This window comes from Chelonoidis abingdonii, chromosome 3 (genome assembly GCF_003597395.2).
Source record: "Chelonoidis abingdonii isolate Lonesome George chromosome 3, CheloAbing_2.0, whole genome shotgun sequence".
NCBI classification, from domain to species: Eukaryota; Metazoa; Chordata; order Testudines; family Testudinidae; genus Chelonoidis; species Chelonoidis abingdonii.
This window is the reverse complement of record NC_133771.1, coordinates 197,854,515-197,875,143: the sequence shown is the minus strand read 5'-3', so window position 1 is coordinate 197,875,143 and position 20,629 is coordinate 197,854,515. Positions and strand designations below refer to the sequence as shown.

The following is a 20,629-nucleotide window of genomic DNA, read 5'->3' as shown; positions in this document are numbered from 1 at the left end:
GGGGAGGCCTGCAATGGAGTAGGAGTGCTGGATTTAGGCTCTGATTCACTGGCAAAAGGTGTTTAGATACCTTTTCCGATTTATGAGGTCCTTCGTACTGCACAAACAGGGACCTAGACTTGCAGAAATCTTCAGGAAAAGCAGAGCATAAGTGTTTGGTGGATATCCAGGAAATGCCACTGGATGACATCAGCTCCAGTTTCAAGACCCAAAGTTGGGGAGTAAGATCTCCTAGTTAAGAAGGGAGACTGAGGCCACCTTGGGAATAAACTACTTTTTCTTTCTGTAAAATGATATATGGGGGATCATGAGCAATATCTGTAATTTCCTCAGCTCTCCTATCTAGAGGATGGCCACTAGAAAGACCACTTTCTATAACTGAGAGAGAGAAAATGTTGAGGATGAATTTATGGCATCTAGCACCAAGTTTAGGTTCCAAGAGGGAACAAGAGTCTTACCAGGCTCAGGTAAGAGACTGCTTTAAAAACACTGATGTGAAGTTGGATCCCACTGGGAGATTTCCTATGGAATCCCTGAAGCCTAGACACTAAGGTGCATGCAGAGAGCCCTTTATCAGACCCATCCTGAAAGTAATGTAGAATGGAAGGGGTAGTAAATCTCAAAGCCAAGAGTTGATTACATCTACACCAAAAGGAAAAAGATAGTAAGTGAAGAAAGACTCCTCTTTCAGCAATGGAGAAAGATGACAAGGACTGATTAGACATTCCTGGCTTTGAGGTCAGAGAGCACCAGTGAGGCAATTCTTGAAATGAAGGGCGATGGCATCATGGTTGAAGGTTGGCCCTGTTATAGGATATCTTATTTTTCTGGTTGGCAAAGCCTATCTCTGGTGCAGCTTAAGGAACTCTATGGCTACTTTGAGTCTAGGGGAATTGGATGCCACGGAGTCCTGCATATTTTCTCCAGAACTGCATCATGGGAAAAGATGAGGAGGGTAAACTGCCTATCCCTATCCAAAGTTCAAGAATCCTTCCTTCTCCCAGCAAGAAGTTAATCGAGGGAGGCTGGAAACAGACAAACAGTTTTCCTAATAGAGGGACTATTTCCTTGGATAGATTTCCTTGCAGCTCAACCAGTAATCTTGATCATTCAGATGGCCAGATACTTGTAGGACTTTGAGGGATCCCAGTCTTTCTTTTCTCTGTGTAATAGGGGCTCTCTTTAGAGGGGAATACTCAGAAGCCTTCCTTGATCATTCAGGTAGGCCACTTCAGCTATTCTGTCTAACCTGATTGAGACATGGCTGAAAGGAGGATCTCCAGGAACTTGAGAATCAACCTGATGACCCTAAGTTCCAGGATGTTGAAGTGGGGTTTTCATTCCTGTGAAGACCACAATCCTTGGACCTACTGTGAAGAACCCTTATTTGTGGAAGTTCCACATCTCTGGTTAACTGAGGACTCCAGTTGTCCTGCAGTGGGGAATCTCTTCATGGTGAGAACTCTGCTTTCCTGTCATCAAATGATAGAACCTTTCATTGATTGAAGGGAAGAAATTAGATATTCCAAGTTTTCCTCTCTTGAGGAGTGAGGTGGGATGCTAACGTATATTCAAGGAGACACTGAGAAGGGAACTTGGCCCATCCCATCAGGTCTTCACAGTATGATGGGCCTACAGCCAGGCCATGTACAACTGGATAGCTGCTGGCTCCCTGGACTCAAAAGGATGAATTGGGGCCTTGAGATGGAGGAGTTCAACTGGGGGGCTGAGGGAGGAGCGAATTATCTATGTGTCTTCCGTATTAATTATGGCTCCTAAGAAGCAGCAGTTTCTGGGGAGGAGAGCTGTATCTTCATTTTCTACCAGACCAAGGTAACTAAATGCTGTCAGGTCATGTGTACTGCTACTGAGGTTTTCTGGAACATTGGGCCCAGATCCTAGTCCTGAGTGACAATCATGATGCTTTCTGAAGATTAGAGTTTTAATTTGGAAGTGCAAATGGCCTACAGCGGAATCTCTGATTGGTCTGGAATATGAGGATCTGAGTTCTCAATTTCAGTGGGTGCCAGATAGTTATCTGAAATCTACAGCTGATAGCCTTGAGTGGGGAGAATCCATATTGTATTTGTGGTATTTGACAAAATAATTCATTATAGATCTTGGATCTTCTCAGCTTCTGTGGACTACAAAGTACCTAAAGTAAGACCCCTTTTTCCTTTTCTTGACTTTGGGATCTGGACATGTGGCCTGGTAGGGATGATTAATAGTTCGCAGGACATTCTGCCTTGTCTTAGGCCCCTGTGGGACAAGGTCGAAGATTAGATGCCCCTAAATTGGACCCTAAGTTGTTAAAATATTGAGCCATGTCTTTGGCTGCATTAACAGAGATAAGCCCCCTTGCAAGGTTCCTGCATACCAAGAGGGGCAGCTTGGAGGAAACAACCTTTGTCTCCCTCTCAGTCAGCCACTTGATTAGTTCTCTAGAAGTACAAGAGGATTGTGATACTGATCTGAATGCTGTCCAGCTGAAATGATCATTTAATAGCCTTTTTCCCCCCAACCAAGGGGTTGTGGAGGGACACATTAATGTGTGAAAGCAGATCTGGGCACCTAGAATGATCAGCTGTGGTGTGAGACAACCAGACGCTGCAGAAATCAGGATTCATCTCATAGAACATGAAGCAGTATTTGGGCAGCTTGGGAATAGAATCAGGAGAAGCACACTTTGTTTCTACCAGCTTCACAACAGCTTGTGGAAAGACAGATTCAACTCTGCGGGGTTGACTTGGAGGAAAATAGGGATCCGTGCTATATCTTTTGAAGATGGAGTTCCAGCAAAGAGATTTCCAAGGTGTTTCTTATGTGGGATACCAAAAGTAACTCCCTCTTGTAGTTATCTTAAGTGAAAGGGACCCTGTCACAGTGGATTGATCCTGCTGGTCTGATCCCAGCTCATGCTCTTTGGGAAACTTCCTTCCTGAGAGGGAATGGAAATGAAACATGAGACTTTTCCTCCCCTTAGTGGCAGAGAAGAGGTTCCTTGTGATAGGGAAAGGGACAGAAAATGTGTTTGCTGGGGAGGGTGAGCTCTTTTGAGAAGTTTTGGGGGTGTGTTTTGGAAGGGAGGAAAGATTCTTTGTTGGGGAGAGTATGGAGATGGCAAAGTGTATTTATTCAGGTAATGACTGATGAGATGAAGAGCGTTCCATTGTATAAAAAGGGTCTCATGAGAGATTTGATTGTCTTTTCTCTCCAGCATGTTATCTTGTGACCCCCAATCTGAGACCAGGAACTCCTGGAGGCTCCTGTTTTTGGGTACCCAGTTGTACTTGAAAGCTGTTCTGCATGTCCTCGTTTTCCAGGGTGGCTGCTGAAGTAAAACCCAGTTCTCTGGTCTAGAATTCTGCCAGTCACTGCTTGGCCATAGCTAGGGGCAGTTCAAGCCAGAATGTGGAGGGGCATGGTTTTGGGCAAATGGGCAGAATGCACCTGCTGCTAAAATTTGCCAAGAGAGGACACTCGAGGTGTGTTTTTAGCCTTTTTTTCCCTAAAGCTTTTTGGGGCCGCAATCATCTTTATCCTTCTTTGCTGCATGTTATTCCAGAGCTCTGCAATGGCCTGAAAGAAAGATGGCATGTCAGCCAGAAAGGCAAAGTAGAAGAGCAACTGCAGAAAGCCTTCTGGCAAGCTAGGAAACAAAGAATGCACTGGATGTAAAAATCTTGTGTGTAGACTGGCTACCACCTGTTGATCCAGACTGTTGGCAGCCATATCACAGAACAAGATATGTTAAGAAGAGAGAGAGACTATCAGATTAAAACAATATAAACAGTATGCATAATTTCTCTAGTTTTACACTGTATGGGCACATCTTGGATTAGACTAGAAAATTTAACAACATTACAGAAAGTGCTTTCTCTGTCTCTTCTCTCTGATCCCTTAGGTCACTCACCACATCCCCTTTGGTTCTCCTTCCCCTAGTTCCATTGTAGCATTTAAATTTCTTTGGTGTGCCTGGCTTTACTATAGCAGAAATTCCTCCACTGTCCACAACAAAGAAAAAAAAAGTGGTATTCCCATGGATCTGTCATGAAATTCATTCACGTTTGTATTCAGCATTGTGTGCATCTTATCTCCAGTAAGGTTCCCACCCTTAAAGAATGGCTACCTTTTGCGCTTGCCTTAGTGATCGTGCTTGGTATGTTTATTATCTTGGCATTTGATGTCACTCTGTAGCCAGCTAAGCCTTCTTTTCAAGATGCGGGATGTAATTAATTCATTGTTAACATTACATTTACTCTATAACAAATATATATCATGGACAGGTTCATTGCTTTGTTACATCAAGAAGAATCCGTAGTAGGAGCCTCTGGATGCAGACTGGGTGTGACATGAAGCTGTGTGTGAATGACTGGTGTATATGTTGGAAAGTACAAGTAGCTGGTGTTTGTGAGTGGTTTGAGTTGGGAGTGGCTAGTATGTGTGAGTGAGAGTGTGTGTGTGTGAGGAGGGGACTAGGTGGTAAACAGCTGGCATCTCTTTTACTGTCAGCTAGTTAAGCTAATAGCTAATGGTGAGCGTGTTTAGAGAAAGAGAGAGAGAGAAGAGAAAGGAAGGAGAATTTTAAATGGAGAAAGGGAAGGAGGAAGGCAGTAAGGATGGAGGGAGATAAGAAAAAGAAGACAGAGAAGGCAAGGCAAAGGAAGTATATCCTACAGTATATCAAAGACTACACTTCCTGTGAGACAGATAAGATGTGCTGTTTCCAGAAAATATAGCTAAGGCATCAATAAGTGATAGGAGTTAGAGGCAGTCAGGGCCAAAACACCCAATTTAAGAAATTGAATTAGACTGAGATCCTTATTTTTATAATATGCCCCCCATTTTTTATATTTTATCATACATTTTTTCTCATAAATAGGAAAGGCAACATTTCACAATTGTTACATTTCATGCTTGCCTTTTTATATTTGTGAGGATACTGGTAGGGCCACCTTTCAGGAAGCCTCCAAAATACACACACAGTATTTGCAAGCACATCAGTTTGTGTGTACCAAAGTTGGTATTTTGAAGCACATCTGTTTGCCTGCACAGATGGGTACACTTGAAGATTTCCTAAGTTCATTTCAGAGGCCCACTGAAAATTTTCTTTCATTATGAACTCATACAAAATGGACTCTCTTAATATCCGTAACTTTCCAGAAATACATTTCTATAAGAGAAGTGAATAATATTTTGAAAGTACTTTGGTATGCTTGAAAGACACTTAACATACATAATTATAATGTATGAATGCCTTTGTTACTGATTGAAAGCTATGCTATATGTACCGTTTTGGGCCAGTTTGTGGCTTTAAGGCACAGTCTGGGAGGCTGTCAGAGCCACATTACCACAGGTAGAGCTCTAAGTGTACATCTACAGGAGGATAAAAGCCAATGCGCAACTGTGGCTGACTGAGGTCAGCTGACTTAGGCTTGCGGGGCTCAGGCTGCTGGGCAAAAAATTGCTGTATAGACATTTGGGTTCAAGCTGGAGCCAGATGCCCAAGCACTGCCGAGCCCAAGCTAGCTGACCCAGCTCAGCTTTGGGTTTTTTATCCCTGTGCAGATGTCAGGGTCTCTCTGTGAGATCATTGCCTTCCCACCACCTTTGTCCAATAGGCTGACGTCCTGAAAAGGCTCTTGAGATGTCACTGCCACAGCCCCTCCCCTACAGTGTTGATGTCCTGCTCCTGGCCAGCCACATTGGATGTTTGAGCTGCTTCCCTTGAATCACTCCACTCAGTGACTCTTCATTCTGAGGATCAAGCCTGCTATACAGTAACACATCAGAGGCTGCTCCCCTGGCCACAATCAGGTTTCCATAAATTAGTAGTGTGGCAAAGTACCTTCTTCTCCTCAGCAGGCTCAGTCCTTTTTAGCCTTGGAGACACAGGCTTGGGCAAAGCAAATCCTTCGAGGTAGCACAGGGTCTGGCTAGTCCTTCCCTCAGTAAGTCCCTTGTGCTTGTTTTTCTTCCCCTCTGGGGACTGAGGGCAGCCTTCCTTGCTGGAAGGGTTCAGAGCCTTGCTGCACCTAACTTGCTCGCAGCTTCCCTGCTTCTCTCACTCTCCTCTATCCCCCCTTCCCCCCCCAGGGTTTAAAAAGGTCTCAAACAGTTGGAGCCAGCTGAACCTAATTAGGTCCCTGGTAACGCCTTTTCCAGCTGAACCTGATTTCCCCATGGTTATCTCTCCTCAATGGATTGGGAGAGGCCTTTTAACCCCCTGAGACTAATTACTACCCTTCCTTTTGTAGCTGTTTTTCCTGGGTTTGCCACAGTAGACTTTATGGCCAGAAGGGACCATTAGAGCATCTAATCTGATCCCCTGCGTATCCTAAGGCCTCCTGTATGTCAGAAGAGCTGGGTGTTTTTTTACTCAAACATTTGCCAGAAAGTCATCTAGTCTTAAAGAAGATGCAACAGGCACATAGCTCTGCTTCTCAGTAAGGAGGTGTGGCAGGATGTGTGAACCATTACTACTGCCTTTCTCCTTTGGATTGGCTAGCCATCCTGGGGCCACTATAGGGGTATATCAACACTATAGTCAGGAGGTATGATTGCAGCACATGTTAAGCTTTTCCAAGCTAGCCTTGAGCAACCTAGCTGATTAAAATTGGGACCTAGCTATGCACTCAATGGCTAGCTCATGCTGCTACAGCTTCACTGCTATTCTTAGCAAGCTAGCAAACCTACATGTGGTAAAATCACATCTCCCAACAGCAATGCAGACACTCTAGGAGAGTGCATGTCCTGCACTCAGAAGAGTGTGGGGACTGCAGCTGTGCTTCAGACTTCTGCGAAGGGCCTGTTTGTGCTCATTCTGTCCCCTCATGCATATGCTCAAGGTGCAGGCACAATCTGGTTCATTATGTCTGTAAATCCAGAATATATAAACATATTTTAATGAAAAGCATAATGTTTTGTAATTATGTATTTTGTTGTCTTTGTAAAAATTTACTTTGAGTTGATTTATTTATGTAATTCATACTTTTTCCAGCTTCCCATGCGCCTTACAAGTGGGATTATTGGCCACATGATGACGTTCGAGCTGAATGCAGATTTGTTGGTCTAACTAATCTTGGAGCAACTTGTTACTTGGCATCCACTATTCAGCAGCTGTATATGATACCAGAGGCTAGACAAGCCATTTTTACTGCTAAGGTATGATTTCATGTTTTATTTTTAACTAGTGTTCCCTTTATAAACATATGCATACTATTATATTAATTATTTCATTATGATCAAATAATGATAATGTATTGTTAGTGGCTAAGGTGGAAAGAGGTGTGGTTTTTTCTAAATATTTGTAATACAAAATATGAGAGTTCTTTAAAGCAAAATTGTGATAAATCCCCACTCTTAAATACATGCTGCTAGCATGCAACAGCCATAGATTATTGTGAATTAAATTTACTTTTATGTAAATTGTATATAAACTGCCTATCATTCCTGTTTCTCTTACTTCTTTTTACTTATTTGTCCTTAAATTGTGAGCAGATACTATCTTTCTTGAATATTTGGAAAGTGCCCTACACAAAGTGGGTGCTAGCATAAATAAATATTTAAAAAATACTTGTAATAGATTAAAGTTGTGAGCTTGTTGGTTGCGACAGTGAACATTGCACTCTGCTCCCTGAATAATAGGATGTGGATGGCATCTATGGCCCTAACTTCTAGTTCCTTTCTGATCAGTGTTGATGAAGGACCTCCTCTGAGCCACTGTTGTCAGCTGCTATTCCACCTAACCACAGTTTAGCCAGGATTGCCCTACTGGAAACTGAGGAAGCTCCTTGGCCACTCACCAGAACACTAATAATTAGTGGATAAGGTCTTTTAAGAACTCCAGCCCATTACAGCACCATCCTGGAGTTACCCATTGGGAGCCACCTATCTTTATGTCATCACTGAACGAAAGAAAGTAGTGGTTCCTAATTTAGGAATAGTAGTTTTTTTATTTTTATTTCACTGAGGACTGGAATCATACATTGGGATCCAGGGGTGAATTTTTAGAAAATACTAACCATTGTGTAAATTCCATTTATCTGAAAACAATCTAGGTTTCTGGTGAAATAATGTGCTAAAATGCAGAAAATGAGGTTATAGTACATTAGGTTATTTAAAAAAAAATAGGTACACACACACATTGTGTGTGCTTGCATGCATATGCATGTAAATGTATATGATCATTATGACTGTGTCATTTATACTAAAATAAAACATTAAAATATTTTTTGTAAAAAGAAATGCAATAATTGGGCTAATTGTTCTATAGCTTTTCAGTGCCGATTTTTGGGGAGATTTCTAAGCAAAAAAATTAGAAAAAGTTGTAATCCTATTTTATGTATCTTTTTTTAGTATTCAGAGGACATGAAGCACAAGACCACTCTACTAGAACTTCAGAAAATGTTTACATATTTAATGGTAGGTTCTAAGAAGCACTTAATGGGGGAGTGGGGGAGGAAAGGAAGAAGAAGAAGAAAAAAATGAATTCTCTGTATGAGTGTGTCTACTCTTGGAGCTTAGAGTGTAGTTTCCAGCTTGAAGAGACAGACTTGCGCTAGCTCTAGTAAGCTAGTATGGTAAAAATAGAATGTAGCTATGGCAGCCTGAGCTGCAGAGTGGGCTGGCCTTCCTGAGTAGATGCCTAGAATCTTACATGGTCATGAACTTGGGGCAGCTTGCCACTTCCACAGATCACATTGCTGCAGTTATATTCTATTTTTAGTGCTAGCTAGTGTGAGTCTGTCTCCTCAAGCTGGGAATCACACCCCCAGCTCCCAGCATGAACGTCCCCTATGTTTTTGTAAGTTTATGGCATCATAAATGTATTTGTACCTATGTTAAATAGGCAGTAGAGAAAAGTTGTATATTTTAATATTTAATTGTATGTCTAAAGTTAAGAAGATTTAAACACTAAGAGCACAATTGTGGTACTAAACAACCTTGCATTAAAGCGCAGTGCTGATGTATACCATCTGAGATGAGGCTCCTTGAAGCATTGTGCCTCAGCTCTAATGCGCATGCTCTACATATGCCCTGTAGGAGTTCTGAGAGTAATTAAATACTTGCAGCTGGCCTGGGCTATGGGGCTGTATAATTATGGTGTAGACATTTGGGCTTGAGCTGGAGCCTGGGACCCTCCTACCTCGTGTGATCCTGGAAGTTAAAGGTTGGATGTTCCTAAACTGGTTCCTAAAAAGCAGAAATATCCAGTTAAGGCATCTTTCCTTTAACGTACCTTTAACCCTCCCACATCATTTTTACCACTTTCACTATCAAAATTCCTCTTTGCTATAATTAAATCCCCCAAACCTCCAACATACATAGTAACACCATATGCAACACATTCTTCACAATCACATTATATATAATGCAGATCCTTAACTCTGAACAAAATAGCATTAACATAGATGTATGTCAAATAATTCTGAACCAGTGAACTATTTGATACATTGTTTGCCCATGGAGAAGAATGACTGAGAATTAAGCATTTCTCAAGATCACGCTCTTAATATCTGCTATCTGACTTGCTTATCTAATACTGTATTTGGTATCTGAACAGATCCACAAAATGTGAATTATCAAATCTCTGTTGAAATGCTTTTATTTGACTTTTAATAAGTATTTATTTGTAATATTAATGCTACACCTGTATTCTGCTCATGATTTTGAAACAGTTTGGTAGTTAATTTTTTCAGAAGCATTTAAATTTTCTTTTATCATATTCCACCACCTACCAAACAGTATTCTTGATATATTTTTATATATTTTATTTTAGATATATATTTTTGTATATTTTTTAATTAACTGTGTTCATGTTTTTATATACATTTTATTTTAAAGTTGTTTTTTTCATATATAATTTTTTTTTGCCTTTTTACCCCAAAAGGAAAGTGAATGCAAGGCATACAATCCAAGGCCTTTCTGTAAAACCTACACCATGGATAAGCAACCACTTAACACTGGAGAGCAAAAAGACATGACAGAATTCTTCACTGATCTGATAACAAAAATTGAGGAAATGTCTCCAGAATTGGTGAGTTCTTAAAGCATGCTACAAAAAGGGGGCTCTTAAAGCTATAGATTTGCTCAAGTTTTGTTGACAGAATTCGTTCATTTATTCACAGAAAAATACAGTGAAAAGTTTATTTGGAGGGGTCATTACAAATAATGTTGTTTCTTTGGTAAGTATCACTTTCTTTCCTGCCCACTTCATTCCAAGATTAGAATATCCATTTTCATGTATCAGAATAATTCATTGACTTTCCTTTACCACTTTTCTGTTTTGTTATTTTCATTGAGGACTGTGAGCATGTCAGTCAGACTGCTGAAGAGTTCTATACCGTAAGGTGCCAGGTGGCGGATATGAAGAATATTTATGTAAGTACTGCCATGATGGCAGTTGTAAAATAGGTCATAATGTTTTAAGGAAATTAACTCAGTCATGTAAGAGATTTCTTAGTTTACTGTATTGCATATGCTACTGCTTTCCAGACCTGCACTTTAATTTGAGCACAACTCTGGGCTTTGTTATGACTCCATAATTTTGTATTATTGGGTGACAGCTATTCCATTGCAGCAGGCCATCAGTGAATGGTTCCAGGAGTTGATTTAGAACCCTTGAAGGATCCTGAATACAGCCCGGCTGGGAGCCCTGTAGCAGCCCCTCACCCGCTCCAGCAACAGCCCAGAATACAATTCCCAGCTCACAAAGATTCAGATAACATTTGCAGATACAGAAGCTTGACTGGGGCAGTTTGACCCATCTCTGTACAATAGTGTTCTGCAGTTTCCATACTTCCAAGGTCCTGCATTTGTCACAAAAGGTTTTCGTAGTTTTAAATGTCAAAACTGATGAATGTATTAAGTGCTTGCTTAATTTCATTTCTTATATCAAGGTCACCATCAAGGTGATCACCTCCAGCTCCTCTTGACACTGGAGGCATTCAAGGCAGCCAAGGACCTTATATGCCTCACGGCACCATTCTCCCCACAGAAGAGAGACAAGTTGCTTGTGACTGCGCGACCCCAGCTCCAATCAAGGGGCAAACCAGCGATCATGGCATGCCAATCCCCATCTCCGGCGCACCTCTCTCTGGCACGGCCCATCCATGCAGGGGAGCTGCACTGGTTCCCAACCTCTCAGCCCCGCTCTCTGGCAGCTCAGAGTACCGTTCCTCCATGGTTCACCTACTCAGAGACCTCAGAGTTGGAGATGTAATCTTATTGCTCCAATAGCACCAGGAGCAGGACATCCAGATCCCTCCAGATTCTGCCGCGACCACCAGTCCTATGCAGCACTGTGGCCTTCGCAGTGGCAACCTTCGACGCAGTCGCCCTTTTGGACATCCTGGGTGCATCGCCAGATCCAGGGTCCAAGGTCCAGGTCGGCATCTGTGTCCTTGGCGTCCTTCGTCCTCCCACCACTCATTCCTGACCTAATCATGCAGGATCACGACCTCCTGCAGCACCTGAACCTCAAGTCGCTCCACCTCGGTGCCATTTATGCTGAACTACCTCCTCCATCTTAACCAACAGGCACTGTCCATGAAGTCAATAAGAGTTCACTTGGCAGCCATCTCCACCTTCCATCCGGGTGCAGACGGCTACTCAGTCTTCGCGAATCCAATGGTCAGCCATTTTCTTGAAGGTCTCGACAGACTATACCCGCAAGTACGACAGCCTATTCCAGGTTGGGATTTCAATCTAGTCCTTTCCAGACTTACGGCACCACCATTTGAACCACTGGCGACATGCTCCCTGCTTTATCTCTCTTACAGAGTGGCATTTCTGATGGTGATAACCTCAGCTAGGAGAGTGTCGAAGCTCAGGGCCCTTACATCAGAGCTTCCTTACACTGTATTCCATAAGGACAAGGTTCAGCTCAGACCTTACCCGACCTTTATCCCAAAGGATATCTCCCAGTTTCACATCAACCAGGACATCTTCCTCCAAGTATTCTATCCTAAGCCGCATTCCAGCAGCAGGGAGACGAGGCTTCACCCATTGGATGTCCATAGGGTGCTAGCCTTCTACACTGGGAGAACAAAACTGTTCTGAAAGTCTGTCCAGTTATTTGTGGCACTGGCTGATAGAATGAAGGGCCTCCCTGTTTCCTCGCAACATATCTTGTTGTGGATCACGTCATACATTCAGGAGTGTTATGACTTGGCAAAGGTGTCCGCTCTGTCGATCGCTGCGCAGTCCCCCAGGGCTCAGGCCTCCTCAGCAGCATTCCTGGCACAGATCCTGACACAGGAAATCTACAGGGCAGCAACATAGTCCTCTATACACACTTTCACCACGCACTATGTGATCACTCAGCAGGCCAGAGACAACGCAGCCTTCAGTCGAGCTGTGCTCCGATCAGTGGATGACTCTGACCCCACCTCCTGAACTTTGGCTTGTGAGACACCTGATTGGAATGGACATGAACAAGCACTCGAAGAAGAAAAAACAGTTACTTACCTTCTCGTAACTGTTGTTTTTCGAGATGTGTTGTTCATGTCCATTCCAATACCCAGCCTCCTACCCCTCTGTTGAAGCAGCTGGCAAGAACTGAGGGGGGAGTTCAGGGCCCTATATTGGGCGCTATGAAGGCACGACTCCAGGAGGCACCCAGGCCAACCCTATGGACGCTGTTAAGGGAAAAATCTTCTGGCTGGAGTGAACGCAGCGTGCGCACACACCTGATTGCAATGGACATGAACAATACGTCTCGAAGAACAACTGCTATGAGAAGGTGCCTCCTTGTGCTCCCATATGGGGGTATAAAGGGCAGAATGGCCCCACTACTACCTCTGTTCTTTCTTACTGCCTGTTGCATCGAATCAGAACCTGGAAGTCTCCTATTGACTGATAGAACTCTAGCAGGCTACTTCTCAGAAAACCTTTAGAATGCCTTTCAACAATTTATTTACCTACAACTCAAACCCCCTTAAATTGGAATGAAATAGCTGAACAGACCCACTTGTACCAATGTTCCCTCCTATACAGATCCCTCTCTACAGCATGGTGAATCTAAGGTTGGCTTCAAACCTTACCTGTGGGACAGACTAGTCCTGTTGAGGGATGGCCATAGTAGAAGCCTTTTCTACCTGAGTGAATGCCACATCCCCAGCAGGTGCTCTATCTGCTTGTTGTTCTTGGCTGGGATCAGAAATTGCATGAGGTCTCTGAGGTCTCTTCCAACCCTAATCATCTATGAGTCTGTGATGCACAACTCAAGTTCTGTCTCTTAGAACAGTCGATGAGAGGGGCATCTGACCTGGGAGTTCCAGGGCCAAGCACTCTGGTGCTGATGAGACCAACACCGGTCAGAGAACCGTAGTGCACTAGGATTATGTCCAGGACTACATCGGAGAAGTCAGCATAGAGCAAACCACTGGCACTGCCTTTGGCCTCCACACCAACTCTGGGACTGTCCATGACAATAATTTCACCTCAGACATCCATGTCGAATGCAGCTGCTCAAACATTGTAACAGGCTGAGAGGGAATGATCAGAGCACTGAGGTCAGGGCTTTAGGAAGAGGTCCATGTCCTCCCACGCCAGGAAACACAGAAAGAACTCTAAGGAAAAGTCCTCTAAGACTCATCAGGCATCCCCGGGTGAGAAGGAGCAGCATATTCCACTGGTGGAGCGTCAGTGATGATCTTGACCTTGGTACAGACACTGCGATCTGGAAATGGCGTAGTTGAACTAAGCCATGCCAACCAGTAGCTTGGAAAATCCCGATGCCATCAGAGATACCACCATCAGCACCACTTATAAAAGAGAAATAATCTTGGTCACTATGACGATGGCACACATTCTCCCCGACACTGATTAGGGAACTGTCTCCAATATGGTCCTTGGCCAACACTGGAAGATCGGAGGAACCTTTGTCCCACAGCCATAGAAGTGACAGTGACTCGGCCAGCATTCGCCCTACCTGCATGGGCCATGGTGGAGACAGTGAGATCCCCATCACCCAGTTACTAGAGGAGCAATGATCTGAGGTACAGATAAACCTGCACACAGCTTCTCCTCCTCATCGCCAGAGACTACTGGGATCGGATGATTTTAGGGCCTTTCAAGAGCTCCTGTTGTAGATAGCAGACATGGTAAAGATTGAAATCTCTATTATTACAGAGAAGTCACACAGATTCTTTGATAAAAGCAGCAGAGAATCCTGTGATACCTTATAGACTAACAGACGTTTTGGAGCATGAGCTTTCGTGGGTGAATACCCACTTCGTCAGATGCATGTAATCAGATTCTTTGATATTTTGTCTGCAGTGGAACCAGCACACATTGCCTTCCCAATAAATAAAGGGCTTCTAGACCCTGCCACAGTGGTATGGCTGACATTGACCATTGCACCTCCATCAGAGAATGCTATCAGGTGCCAGAATATTTTTACTCTTATCCTAACCTTGGATCTCTGGTGGTTTACGTTAATTCTTATGGGGAAATTGGATTTGCTTAACATCGTTTCACTGAAAGTAGCATTTTTCAGGAACATAACTACAACGTTAAGCAAGGAGTTACTGTAGATATATAGATATATTTGGTAGTTTTCTAAAAAAGACTAATATGTATAATATATAATATCTGCACCCCAGTCTTCCTGCAGAATTCAAGGAAGAAGGAGATAGTTTCTGAAAACAAAAATGTTGAAATGTGCTTCAAATGCTGCCTGATCTGTAGCTGTAAACTATTAATATGAGCAAAGCTCCTTTACGGAAGTGCAAAGTCTATCACTACATACAGAATAAAGGGGAATTCTTCCAGTTGAAGGGCTGGATACCTTCATAATTTTTGCATGTTAGTGTTAATTGATTTATTGTATGATCTCCAGTTAAAGATTTTAGGTCAAAAGGAAAATGGTAGATACGCTAATGATGATGAAATCAGCCATTTGGTTTTGTTTTTTCCTTTCTTTGACACTTGTGTATGTGCTGATAGTTAAAGTAAAACATTAATGCATTTTGTGAAGAAGGCTGACCCAATGGTTAGAGTGTTAGACTGGAATTTGGGACACTCAGGTTCAATTTCCTGCTCAACCACAAACTTTTAATGTGACTGTGGGCAAGTCATTTAGGATAGATCTGCAGTGCGATAAAAAGCCTGTGGTGCTGAGACTCAGAGCCTGGGTCAGTTAACTTGAGCTAGTGGGACTAAATATAGGAACGTGGAAGTTTGGGCTTGGGCTGGAGCTCTTTCTCTGAAACCTTGCAAGAAGGGAGGGTCTAAGAGCCCAGACACAGATCAAGCCCATACATCTACACACTCATTTTAGCCTCTCAGCCTTAACCCTGTGAGTTAGTTGACCCAGGCTCAGACTCAGCACTGTGGGTGTACACATACCCTTAGTCTCTCTTTGCTTCCATTCACCGTTTGCCAAATGGAGATAATAGTACTTCCCTATCTCACAGGGTTGTTGTGGATGTAAATACATTGAAATATGGCTAAGAGTTCAGATACTGCAGTAATGCGTGCTATATATGTAGCTGATATAGACAGATGAAGTACCTAAGATAGATCTGAACCATGAGAGCATTTACTTATTTTTCTTGTTCATTGTACACAGGAATCTCTTGATGAAGTAACTATTAAAGATACCTTGGAGGGTGACAACATGTATACCTGCTCTCACTGTGGGAAGAAAGTACGGGCTGAAAAAAGGTATAATAGTGAATAAACAAATGTTCTTAGCATTTCTTCCTAACTATTAGTTCCGTTAATTTCTGTTCGTCATTTCGATCAAGTGAGAGTAGTAGTCCAAAAATCTAAAATAATTATAATTATTTAATATTTGAATAACAATAAAACTGGAGACCCAATTAGGATCCTGGCGCTACTGTCTAAAGCACTGTACAAACATATAAGGATTTGATCCCTAGCCAAAGAGCTTACAATATAAAAATATAATGACCTACATAAAACATTTTAGGAGATGGTCACCTACTCCATAATGCCTGCCTTCTAAAATTGTGCTCTCATTTTTCATCATAATCCTCATTGTTCCTTTTGTAGAAACAAATCTCATTGTATTTTGAACTCATTTACTGTATAGGTTTTTGATCAGTCAACTTTGTTGGAAGTTTATTCCATATTTTTATTACTCTTTACACAAACTTATTGGGTTCTTTAATCTTGATTTCTGCTTTTAAAATTGTTCAGTAGCTTTTGGAACTCTTTAAAATACATAAATAAAGTATGTGTGTTATGTGTATCCTTTTATTTTATTTTTAAAATCTTCACCTGATATTGGAAGCCTCACAGTTGTTTTTTGCAGCGATTGTAAGTGGCACAGGAGAAAGGTTCCCTACTGTCAGAGTGATAGCTGTGTTAGTCTGTGTCAGCAAAAACAACGAGGAGTCCTTGTGGCTCTCTGATGAAGTGAGTTTTAGCCCACAAAAGCTTATCACCAAATAAATTTGTTAGTCACAAGGACTTCTCGTTGTTCTCTACTGTAAATCTTATAAATATGTTCAGGAGCCTAAAGATTTTAGTACAGAATATGTTCTGCATTGAAATATGTCTACAATAAAGAGTTTTGCACTAGATATATGAGCGGTGATGACAGTTTAGCAGTGTAGTTAGCAGATGTTGGTGCCAGGGTATGCAAAAAACAGAGGCTTAGAACCTAATAAGTCAACTATTTTTTATTCTTGCAAGTAAAAAAAGGGCCTAGTCTTTGTTAATGACTATCCAGACTGAAAAATTCAGATTATAGATTTCAGCCATATGTGACTGGAATGAGAAAAAAATAGATTTACACTATTGGAAAAGTGTTCCCCCCATCATCTTTTCATATTCAAAAACACTGATATGATTTATTTTAAGGATGAAAAAAAAAATCCTTGGACTAAGACCAAGCATGGAAAATATTCATCAGAAAAGGTTATTTTTTTTTCAGATTGTAAACGGAAAATGAAACAGCACACAAACAGAATCATTAAAAAGAACAGGAGTACTTGTGGGACCTTAGAGACTAGCAAATTTATTTGAGCATAAGCTTTTGTGGGCTACAGTCCACTTCATCAGATGCATAGAATGGAACGTATAGTGAGGAGATATATATACATACGGAGAACATGAAAAGGTGGGAGTTGCCCAGCCAACTCTAAGAGGCTAATTAATAACGGTGAACTGTTGTCAGCAGAAAAAAACTTTGTAGTGATAATAGATATAGCCCATTTAAGCACGTTGACAAGAAGCTGTGAGGATACTTAACATGGGAAATAGATTCAATGTGTGTAAGGCTCAGCCATTCCAGTCTCGTTTAAGCCTAAATGATAGTATCTAGTTTGCAATCAATTCAAGTCAGCAGTTTCTCCTTGGAGTCGTTTGAAGCTTTTCTGTTGCAAAATACCACCTTTAAATCTGTTACTGAATGGCAGAGAGGTTGAAGTGTTCTCCTACTGGTTTTTGAATGTTATGATTCCTGATGTCAGATTCGTGTCCATTTATTCGTTTGCGTAGAGACTGTCTGGTCTGGCCAATGTACATGGCCGAGGCATTGCTTGCACATGATGGCATATATCACATGGTAGATGTGCAGGTGAATGAGCCCCTGATGATGTGGCTTATGTGATTAGGTCTTGATGGTGTCACTTGAATAGATATGTGGACAGAGTTGGCATCAGTCTTTGTGCAAGGATAGGTTCCTGGATTAGTATTTTATTCTGTCGTATGTGGTTACTGGTGAGTATTTGCTCCAGGTTGGGGGGTGTTTGTAAGCGAGGACCTGTCTGTCTCCCAAGATCTGGGAGAGTGAGCGATCATCTTTCAGGATAGGTTGTAGATCTTTGATGATGCACTGGAGAGGTTTTAGTTGGGGGCTCAAGATAACGGCTAGTGGATTCTGTTATTTTCTTCGTTGGGCCTGTCTTGTAGTAGGTGCTTCTGGGTACCTTTTGGCTCTGTCAGTCTGTTTTTTCACTTCAGCAGGTGGTTTGTAGTTTTAAGAATGCTTGATAGAGATCTTGTAGGTGTTTGTCTCTGTCTGAGGAATTGGAGCAAATGTGGTTGTATCTTAGAGCTTGGCTGTAGACAATGGATCGTGTGGTGTGTCCTGGATGGAAGCTGGAGGCATGTAGGTAAGTATAGCGGTCAGTAGGTTTCCGGTATAGGATGGTGTTTATGTGACCATTGCTTATTAGCACAGTAATGTCAAGGAAATGGATCACTTGTGTGGATTGGTCTAGGCTGACGTTGATGGTGGGATGGAAATTGTTGAAATCATGGTGGAATTCCTCAAGGGCTCCTTTTACATGGGTCCAGATGATGAAGATGTCGTCAGTGTAGCGCAGGTAGAGCAAGGGCATTAGGGGACGAGAGCTAAGGAAGTATTGTTCTAAGTCAGCCATAAAAATGTTGGCAGACTGTGGGGCCATTCTTTGTAAGAAGTCCCTGATGTAATCTTTATTGTAGGGAGTGCTGTTATGTGCTTACTGCAATAATGGCTGCTTTAAATCAGTATTCTATCCAGTACCATAATGTAATCCCTGTTACATGTCATCTGATGACAAGATTTTTTATAAAATTTGACTAACTGATACTGTGTAAGGGATTGTGGTTGCTGATTTTTACATTTTAGGTGACTCTAACATGAACTGGAAATAAATGAACATTTTGAGAGACTTTGTGGCAGTATTATCTAAGCAGTTCAGTTTTCTTAAAAATTAATTTCTTTTGTCTTTAGGGCATGTTTTAAGAAATTGCCTCGCATCTTAAGTTTCAACACTATGAGATACACATTTAATATGGTCACCATGATGAAGGAGAAAGTCAACACGCACTTCTCATTCCCTTTACGTTTGGATATGACACCTTACACAGAAGATTTTCTCATGGGAAAGAATGACAGAAAAGAAGGTAATTGATTTTGCTTTGTCCCTATAATTGCCCAACAACCAAACAGTGCTGAAAATTCAACCTTTTGAAAATTTTTCTCTATCAGTATAAAACTGCAGTTAAACTGCATAGCCAGGTGGCCCAGGGCATATGGTGAAATTCATGGAAATTAAGCTCTGAAAAGTCTTGGAATAGTAATATTTCTTAGCAATATACACAAATCCAAATAATTAATAATTCTAAACACGTCTTTCATGTAATCCCACATCTTTTTGTCTTCTCCTTCATGTGAGATTAAAAAGGAACTAAAAGGCTTATGAAGCCTATATTTTTATATGTTTACAAATAAATGGTAATTTATTGTGTTTAATATCCACTGACTTCTAAATCATTTTCATTGTAAACACAGCACAATAATCAATATAAATTATTGATAAAACTATTTTTATAATGAATTATTAATTCCTGGCTTTTTATGTATAGATTGTTGTTGATTTGTTTTATATTTGCAGAATAGTATGGTGGCCAAATTCTTGAACTTTATTAAATGGTCCACCAGTAAGGAGCATACATAAACTGCAAAAGCATTACTGTGTATGCCTGTATTCTGGGTTAGAAGCAGCCTCACAAGAATAGTGACCTATGCTCCACCTGTTGGGTGCTGGCTTTCTGGCTGCTTCCTATGTGCAGTGCCTAGAAGAAATATGCTGTTTGTTAGTGTATTTGACAAGAAGTATTTACTGTATGGTATCTGTATTCATTCTAGTGTTGTGAAGGTTAAAGGAATAACTTGTTAAATATTGTATTAAATTATTTAAGGTTTTAAGGACGACAGTGAATATTTAAAAGAAACTGAAAGTTACGAGTACGATTTGATAGGCGTGACAGTTCATACAGGAACAGCAGATGGTGGTCACTACTACAGTTTTATCAGAGATATAGTCAATCCCCACGCTTACAAAAACAACAAATGGTGAGTTAAGTGTTTAATCATTCTTTTTTGTGAAGTATATGTATTGTGATGTATTGGTAAATTCTAAGATGACACTGTCATCTATTTCAAATACGGTACGTTAACTCCCTTGCTTGAACTGTCCTGTTAAATAATTACAAATATTTTTATTTATCAATTTATCTTCTTCCAATCAACAAACATTTTCTCCTGGTCTTGGTGGGACCTTTAAAAGAGGGTGAGCATTGGGTGGATTGATTAGAAAGTAATTATTTAGAATCCATTGTGTGTTCTGTATTAAACTATAGAAGTTTAAAGATAGGTCAGATTTGCCTGCATTTCTTGCTTGTGTTACATCAGGTTTGTAAAGTTTATTAGCTTTGCCATGCCAGTAGTGCAGACCACCATATGCTATGGATCCTGGTTGCATATGTTCAGCACAAGATGTTCCAGATGCCGGTCATAAGATTGTAGAGAATCAGGGTATGTGCATGTGTAATAACTTTGATGTATGCAAGACATATATGAAGTAAAACAAAATCATTACTCCTTACACTGTGTGCTTTTTTATGCTAATTAATATTACAGTAAAATGTATTAATAGCAATTCAATGCATGTTAACAACTTTGGTGAGGTGACTGGGTTTCTGTATGTCAGAGAGATGCCAGTTACTTTGGAGGATAATATTTACATTTCCTTTCGTAAAGCAGATTCAGAAAAAAAAAACCCAACTTGTTTCCATTATGATTATAATTATTCTTTGTCCTTCAACTTTGTCCTTTTTGTCTTGTCAGTTTTTAACGATCAATTTCCATGGAGGTGCTTAA

At 41.2% G+C, this 20,629-nt stretch overlaps 1 protein-coding gene across 5 annotated transcripts in view; it reads left to right on the top strand.

Annotated features, from left to right (window-relative positions):
- Window positions 1-20,629, top strand: part of USP34 (ubiquitin specific peptidase 34) — a 299,367-nt gene that overhangs the window by 209,319 nt on the left and 69,419 nt on the right. For all 5 annotated transcript variants that reach the window (XM_075064435.1, XM_075064436.1, XM_075064434.1 and 2 more), the window contains 8 exons: window positions 7,001-7,164; window positions 8,359-8,424; window positions 9,893-10,039; window positions 10,131-10,187; window positions 10,306-10,383; window positions 15,578-15,672; window positions 18,698-18,870; window positions 19,669-19,822. In XM_075064435.1, the coding sequence (XP_074920536.1) occupies window positions 7,001-7,164; window positions 8,359-8,424; window positions 9,893-10,039; window positions 10,131-10,187; window positions 10,306-10,383; window positions 15,578-15,672; window positions 18,698-18,870; window positions 19,669-19,822 (934 nt within the window). The remainder of the gene's footprint in view (window positions 1-7,000; window positions 7,165-8,358; window positions 8,425-9,892; window positions 10,040-10,130; window positions 10,188-10,305; window positions 10,384-15,577; window positions 15,673-18,697; window positions 18,871-19,668; window positions 19,823-20,629) is intronic.